The 8,530-nt window shown below is 45.2% G+C and overlaps 1 protein-coding gene across 1 annotated transcript; it reads right to left on the bottom strand.

Moving 5' to 3' along the window:
• Window positions 1–2,160: 2,160 nt before the first annotated feature.
• Window positions 2,161–8,312, bottom strand: LOC119366501. Its single transcript, XM_037632244.1, has one exon. The coding sequence runs from the start codon at window positions 6,966–6,968 to the stop codon at window positions 2,931–2,933; it is 4,038 nt and encodes a 1,345-aa protein (XP_037488141.1). The 5' UTR covers window positions 6,969–8,312; the 3' UTR covers window positions 2,161–2,930.
• Window positions 8,313–8,530: the final 218 nt, after the last annotated feature.

Raw genomic sequence — 8,530 nt, 5'->3', positions numbered from 1 at the left:
CCTATCCTTCCTTCCCAAGGCAAGTCCCAGGCTCGATTGCGTTTTTCCTTTTCCAATGCAGGGGCGTGCCCGCCACTTTTCATTCATCACGAAAACCTATAAGAAAAGTCTCAATCATTCGCTGACAAATCTAAAACGTGATGATCAAGTTCTTAACATAGACGGGAGTGCGGCGTTTTGGTGCCTGGGCTCAGATGAGCCCGGGCATGAACAGTAAGGCCGCAAAAAATAGGAAAAATGTTTAAAATTTTCAAAAAAAATTGTGATGCAATATGCTCAAATGTGTGATGTTCGTGCATAATTTCATGAAGTTTGGACATTTGAGGAGCTCATGGCAAAAAGAAAATCAGGTCCATGAGAAACATTTCAAACAACATTGTTCATGCATGATTTTGTCGTTTTTGCTCCGCGATCCTCGAATGTCCAAACTTCATGAAATTTTGCACCAACATCACACACATGCACATCTTGCTTGTAGTTTTTTTTGGATTTTTTGGAAATGTTTTCCTATTTTTAATCACGTTACTGTTCACCAGGCTCATCTGAGCTGAGGCACCGAAGTGGGTTATCGGAATGTGAAGAACATTTTTTAAAATACGTGCAAAAAGTTTTTCATACAAGAGGAAACTCTTTTATAAAAAAAATAAGAACAAATTTCTAATATGGCACCAATATTTTTGATTTTACGATGAAAATATTTAAATAAATGGTAAACCTTTTTAAAAATAATCATGCATTGAAGAAATATTCATATAATTTCAAAAGTGTTCAAACATTTTGTAGAAAAATGTTTATGTATTTGCCATCTACATGTTTTAAATATATTTTTTATAAAAGTGAATGTTCATAAAAAAATACAAGAGATAAGGAAAGAAACTAAGTAAAATAAACAAAAAAGAAGAAACAAGAAACGAAAGAAAACAGAAAAAAAAAGGGAAACCGTATTCTAGCGAGCACGTGCAAAGTAGTAACAAAATCGGTTGTTTGGCCGGCCCGCTGGCTGACCGAGCTTCCCTTTAGCTGGCTGGTGTCCCTAAAAAGAGAGGGGGGAAAAACTCAATCCCTGGGAACCGACGGCGTTGGCGCCGCATCGCCGGCGTCAGACGCCGTGAAGGCGTTCCCCGGCGGCGAACCCCTCCCTGCCCAGCGTCCGGCAAGCGGCGAGCTGATCTGCATCTGTGGAGCGTTGGTGCTCACCCTTCCTTCCTCAGGCAAGTCCCAGGCTCGAGCGCATTTCTCATTATTATTTTTAAATTTTAATGAATGCAGGGGCGTGCCCCCAGTTTTCATTCATCATGGAAAAACCGAAAATAAAAGACTCAATCGCGCGCTGACGAATCTAAGAACTGTTCCGCTGAAGAATGTGAGGACGGATTCCTCTGCCTTTAGCTGTATCTGATCACGCTCACCAGGTGTTCGACACATTGCCGGTGCCTGGGTCTGCCCTCCATTTGGCCAGTGTGACTCGTATATATAGTACCTCGTATGGATGGAGGCATGGACCCGTGGCGGTGGTTCGATTTGGAATGGAACACAGCCAGGCGGCATAGGCCGATGACGAGACAATGCGCACCAGGTCAGGTCTCAGGTGTTTGACCACGTGCCCGTTGCAGGCTGTGGTTCATATTTCAGCCTGAATCATGTTCCGGTATCATCTACTCCCTCTGTAAAGAAATATAAGAACGTTTAGATCACTAAAGTAGTGAGATTTAAATGCTCTTATGTTTCTTTACGGAGCGAGTACTATTGCGTGTGCTCCCTAGTGAAGATCAGCAGGTGCAAGGCAATTGTTCAAACATTCAGTATTGTGGCTGCTGACAGTCTTTGTCAACAGCAGCGTGATTGCACCAAGGTGGAATATGTCGATTGCAGCTCTCGAAGCTCATTCAAGTACTGGAATGGAAGATCGAAGGAGAAAAAATAATTCTAGCGCAGAGGAAGCGGGAGCAACAAGAGCGGGATACAGTACTTCCTTGCTTCTTATACTCTGCTTTTGATCTAGTACCTGACAAGGAAGCTGTTGGTGTCGCATTGTCCTGATAGATAGGGGAAGATAACAGGGTACAAGTGCCTCACGGTTCTTCACTTGGTGCTGTTCTCAGTTTTGCAAAGTAAATGTGGCCTTGTTCCTTGAGAAGAGATTCAACAGTAAGTGAAATCTCTATCAACAGCTTTATGGAATTTTTGCGCACTGAACATATGGTCATTTGTGAGCCTGTTAGTGAAATCTGTCAAGAGGACTCTAGTGAAGCTTAGTCTATGAAACTTCTGTTTATTTGGCCAATGACTTTACCGACCTTGCTATTTTGTTTGTCATTAGATCAGTGATGACTTGCATGAAACCATGTGCGGTTGAACTACCGCACTAGCTAGGGAGAAGATGGACAAATATCTGAGAAACCTCTGATCTGCATTAAAACTCTGCTTCAAGGGCTATAACTAACTGCTTTTGATATTACGGCTGGTAGCTGCGTTATTATGTTATGTCATACACCAGTTCATCATTGGAGAATCCAGCCAAAGCACATGATATAGCACACAACAGTATATATTAATAACAAGTCAAATGTGCGAGTACAAGCATTGCACTTATTACATGGAACCATATTGTCGAGAGGAAAGCCAAACGCATCCAGATCCGTGAGCATACGCACAACCACTATGCTCAACCACAATCACAAGGCACACAGGCCGAACAAGTAACTGGACTCACACCCACACCACTCAAATCACTCGGCACAAGCAGAACACAAATGCACACTCAGTAGACAGAAACACACAATGGCAAACCACATGGGCACACACAAATACATACCATGGCAGGAATTGGTGATGAATGGAAGAGGTAACGGGAAAGCCTTCAGTTCCTCCAGCATCAATCCTTCACCTTCCACAAGGATGGGCATCTTGCAGTGCCATCCGGTTCTCTTTTATTCTCTTCTTATTTTTGGCTTATCCCTGTGTTTGTAGTCAAGCCTACTCTCTAGTTTTTTAATGTCTTCTTCCACCTTATTAGGGACACTGTCACCCTTCAACTCCAGCTCCTCTAATGCAGGAAGTTTGTCAATTCCGGACAGAGAAACAATTTTTCTGAATGACCAGACCATCTTCTCAAGATTAGGACAGCTGTTGGTGAAGCTTATCTCGGTGATGTCATCAGAGTCAACAATAAGAATGTTGAGCTTATGGAAGTCACATTCCTTGAAGACAAGGTGATTGCCATTACAAAACTTCCCCAAGAGCGCTAGGTAGCATATCTTTCGTTCGCAGGCGAGGATTTTCAGATCACCTTGTTCCAGCAATGTATCACGAAGAGTTAACCTGGTTATGTGTTTGGCATTGACAAGCAAAGAATGCAACATGTACTTGTCCTCGATGTTGTTCAGTTCGAGCTCCTCCAATTTTTTAAGCCAGCCGACTCCACTGATAGAGACCATGTTGGTGGAGGACAAAACGATCTTCACCAGGTTCCTAGCAGCTCCCTTATCAAAAATGATTTCAGTCATGTTTTTTCCCTCAACAAGAAAACTAATGAGATTTTTGAATTCACCCTTGTTGAAAGTGAGCTTGCTCTCATCGTACTTATTGTGTCGAAGCTTGACACACTGTAAGTTCTCAAGCTTGGCAAGAATCTTCAGATCTTCCCGGCTCAGGAAAGTACCAGTCAGAGTTACCTTAGCAAGTTGATTTGAATGATTTCCATTTCCTACCAATATCTTAAAAAGCTGCCCTTTTTGTGTGCTAGTGCTTTCATTTATACTTAGTCTTTCAAGAACATCGGGGAAGTTTTGTTCCAGTCTCAGCTTTGATGGAGGGTCCTTGTATATAGTTATGTCAAGAGTAATTGACAGAAAACGGAGGGACTGGTGTAGGAGGTCACTGATTGTATTAAGCAACGGCTCGAGGTCACTCTCGTTGATAGCCACACCGAGCTTCTTCAGCTCATTCAGAACTCCAATGTCTCTCAAGTCCCGACGATTCTTCGGCTTGACATTGGACAGTACCTCCACACCCTCCATTTTAAAAATCTTCTCAGGGATCTGGACACTGGAAAAGTTGGCAGGACTTGAATCAACATGGCCAGCCAACAGACGTTTCAACTTTTGGAGCAGGACATTTCTTGTTGCAGATGCAGGAATGTTGGTCTCCCGGATATCCAATACCTCCAGCTCAAGAAGATTGTTGATTTCACTGGGCAGCCTGGTAACGCCCGTTCCCCTTAGGCTGAGATACTTGAGCATTAGTATCTTCCTGCATATGTCACTTAGGTAGTGTTCGTTCCATGGGAAGCCTTCATAGCCCTCTAGATCTAGCACCTTGAGCTTGTAGAATTGAGATGACTTTTGAAAGAAATTCTCTATTGTTTCAGAGCTGCGGAGGCGGACATCGCTGAATATGGAGAAGTGACGAGCCAAGTGACGTGACAGCTGTGTCTCCAGAATGCGATGCTGCATGGCAATCTTAGTAATGAATCCATAAACTAGCTTATGCACTGTGCAGCTCTTGACTTTTCCAGTAGCACCAATGCCAGCAGGACAAACAAAGCACCGGGCGACGAGCGTATCAAAACATTTCTCGGCTTCATCCACTGAAGAGGACCAGCGCCATTCTTTGGTGGTTATCAGCCTCTCTGCAACCCATCGTCCTATCAAGGTTGACCGCTTGATGGTTTGTCCCTGAGGGAAGATAGCGAGGTACAACAAACAAGACATGTACTCTTTAGGCAGATCCCTGCATGAGAACTTGAACATCATACTGGGCAATGATTTTTGTGTGGCACTGACACGCAAGGCGTTGTGCAACTTGTTCAGCTCTTCACTGCTCCTCTTTGGTTTGGCGTACAATGCATGAGCAAAGATCTTCATGCAGAATTCATGTGGCTCGCACTCACACAAGATGTCGTGAAGAACCTGGCGGCTGTGTTGATCATTCATATGCTGGCTTGTTAGCTGGAGCACCATATCAAGGTAGAGGCCAACAAGAGAATATTCTATATGCTCTAGCTCTGGACAACGAAAATATTGCTCATACTGTTCAGTGGTTTTTGTTGCCACAATCACAGCACCAGCGATGGGGATGGGACACCTCAACAGGCTCAAAGTTTTTCTGGTCTCCTCCCATTTGGGTACATACTTGTCATGAACTTTGAGGATGACCAGGATCCTTTCATCACCTCTCAAACATTCTTGAATCATCTGCACAATCATTTTTATCTTGAGCTGCTTTTTAATATCCGTTCCGATTTCTTCCTTCTTCATCTTTGTGGTTTCGAGAAAATCAGCTTCCTGGGTTTGAGGATCTGGTTCACCTGTCATGACCAATGTGCCAGGACTAATATTGGTAGCGGCGGTGGTGCTGGTTGCCCTTGGAAACACCCTCCACAAGATGTCTTCATATTCGCGATCCTCCAGCTGCTTTGAGTTTGAGCCGCCTGCTTCTATTTCCCTTTTAAGCTTCTTGGCTGTTTGCTTGATGATGGCATGGTACGATTCTGCTACCATGGCTTTGTTCTGTTTGTCTTTTATATCAGCTGCAGAAGTAATTGAGTAGTAGATGAGCAACCAGAGTAGTCCCTTCAATGGCACATAGGAGGCGATATATTTTTCCAAATCCTCTCCTCCCTCGTGCAATTGTTCCAGGTACTGTAACCATCGTGCACCATCTTCAGGATTGTTGATTTGAATGTCATTAATCGTGTAGTCGACATCCATTTCATGTATCTTGCGCTTGATTTCACCAATCATGGCATTTGTGTACCTGTAAACACCTCGTCTTGTTCTGTTAGTAGGAGGACCTATGCCTTGCTGCTGGTTGAGCTCATGAAGGATGTAGCATAGAATCTTCAGAGGTTGTAGCGGTACAAAATCGTAGTGCATCCCAGAGACGTCGACCAAGAGGACAGATGGAGTTTGGTGTGCAAGAGTAACACCGGCGTCCTTGCCCTCCGGTGGCATGGGCTTATCGTCGAGTGCAAGGGTGTCGGTGTCCTTGGTCTCCAGCGGCATTGTCTTATCTTCATCCGCAGGGGCACCGGTGTCCTTTATCTCAGGCGGCATTGCCTTCTCTTCATGCGCAAGAGCGTTCGCATCCTTGGCCTCCGGTGGCACAGCCTTATCTTCGTGCGCAAGAGGGTAGGCATCCTTGGTCTCCGGTGGCACAGCCTTGTCTTCATGCGCAAGGGCATGGGCTTTCTCTGCCCACTTGAAATGGGTTTTCGCCACAGAGAGGGTTTCACGCCCAAGAGCATCGGCGTCCTCGGTCTCTGTTACCACAAAGGCGATGGATGGTAATGTTTTTGTTGATCCCGCCGCCCTCAATTCTATGTCTTTCTCCGCTGCCCCTGCCTGCATCACTGATCCGATCCAGTGATCTAGCTTCCTCCTAATGTAGTCTTCCTTGTCCATTTTCATACTAGTCATGGACAAAGCCACCTTGAGTCGACCGTCCCCATCTTGGTTATTGTCATGTTCTTCTTCTTCACGGTTGTGTGTGCCCGGCAACAACAATGGCTCAGCGAGCACATCCCTGGAAGATGTTGATGACTCTAACATTTTGATCTCGACGCCATACCTCAATCGGCGGTTGCCAATGTCCTGGGCCCGGTCTTTGAGCTCCCTTAGCTGGCCTGCTGCACGGTGCTGTGCAAGCAGCTTGCGCAGCAGCCAGGGAGCCCACAAGAGGTAGCGGCGGGGGCCTCCCCTGGGTAGGTGGAATCTGGGGTCGCCGCGGTAGAGGTAGAGGTCGATATGTTTCTTGCAGTCGTCGGCGAGGATCCGGACCTGGTTCATCCAGGTGCGGACCCGCTCATCATGCTCGCGGCTCATCCTAGACAGGTCGGCCAGGAAGCTGCTCATGCTCTCGATCTCCTCCTGGATGAACTGCACGTCGCGTCGGACGCGGCCGAGCCTCTGCGCCTCGTGGCTGATTACACCCAGCAACGTGCTCACGGCGCTCGCGAGCTCGGCCATGGATTATATCCCGCCTCCTCCTCCTCCTCCACCGCCGCCGCCGGCCTGGTGTGTGTGATGGTGTCTCAGGAGTTTGATCGATCGGTTTAGCAGAATCAGGATAGGCTAGCACCTAGTATGGAATGGATGCATGCGTCTGTGTGGTCTGGCCTTGCATGCAATGTGATGCAATGCAAACGCCTATCTGTGTGTGCCGTGGGCTGCTAGCAAAAGGATTTGTGCTTGTATTCTTCTTTTCCTTTTCTCTACCTTCTTTCCTTCTTTAGCATGAAGGCTGCAGAGGCTTCATGATGAACGTAGCAGGGTTGGGGGCCTGGGCAAAGCGATTTCCCTATCGTGCCCGCTACCTTCTGGCAGAGCATCAACCCATTGCCCAGCTTCTTCCTTTTCTTTTCTGTCCTTTCTCTGCTTTTCAGCAGGCTGCACTCAGATCCTTCATCACGATTTCTCATTCCAGCTTTGTTGTTGTGGAAGGATACATCGTCAATTGGTTTTTCTTTGCTATGGTCCCTTCGGTGTGATAAATTTGTCGGCAACTCGATTACTTGGCTGACAAGTGATTTTGTTCTTTGTAAGGAGATAGCATCAACCGCTTACCCAGCTTCTTCCTTCTCTTTTCTGTCCTACCCCTTCCTCTACTTCTTTAGCAGGCTAGCTGCATGCAGATCCTTCATCACGATTTCTCATTTCATGTTTGAGCTTTTGGAAGGATACATTGTTAATTCATTCGTTGTCCACCGTTACAATTTTGCTGTATATGTGGTCCCATTTGTGTGACAAACTTGTTGATTACTTGGCTGACAAGTGACTTTGGTTTCATTCAATCCTTATTACCTTCGGAAGGAGATGTATATCATATGTGTTTCTTTATCCATTGCTTCTATTTTGCTCCAGGAATACCCAAGATGCTACACTATTAAGCATGCACTTTCGGATAATTACAGTTGTAACATTGATGAGTACTCCCTCCTTACCAAAATATAAGACGTGTTTGCGGTTTAAGTGGAATTGCAAAAACGTCTTATATTTTGGTACAGAGGTAGTATGCTCAAATTGCAGTCACACATCACATGATATAGTGTCACTATAGGAACAATAGTCTGACAACAATGGTCATATGATATATAGGTTGAATGATTACACACAGATATGACCTTTGAATTTTACTTTTTGTAACAAATAGCATCCAGCTGTTTTAATTAGCATAATCCTTCCATCCTTTCTCTCTTCAATAGAAGAACTGTTTTGACTGCCATCAAGTTTTTTCTCTCATCATCATTTTCTATCTTCTAATGAATGTTTTTAAACACAGCCATGCGCTAGCACCTAGCTAGGGTATTTTTATCAAGGAAGAGAAGCAACGGGTGAAATCCTTCATATATTTGCTCTAACCGGGAGCCGGCCTAGGGTATTTTTCTTGCCCTGTGTCTCTAACGAATGTTCTGTCGATAAAGCAGGCAACGGGAAGGGTCTTCAGTTCTCTACTGTTTCTGAGATGCGCACTGGGTTCATATATGCACACACAGATAATTGCCATAATGAAAGACCTGAATTGATCTGGC

The sequence above is a fragment of the Triticum dicoccoides genome, chromosome 2B (genome assembly GCF_002162155.2).
Source record: "Triticum dicoccoides isolate Atlit2015 ecotype Zavitan chromosome 2B, WEW_v2.0, whole genome shotgun sequence".
NCBI classification, from domain to species: Eukaryota; Viridiplantae; Streptophyta; class Magnoliopsida; order Poales; family Poaceae; genus Triticum; species Triticum dicoccoides.
The sequence above is the reverse complement of the archived record's forward strand: the minus strand, read 5'-3'. Positions and strand labels throughout refer to the sequence as shown.

Excerpts from the sequence above, each read along its gene's own strand:
- LOC119366501 (XM_037632244.1), bottom strand. The coding sequence starts at position 6,968 with ATGGCCGAGCTCGCGAGCGCCGTGAGCACGTTGCTGGGTGTAATCAGC.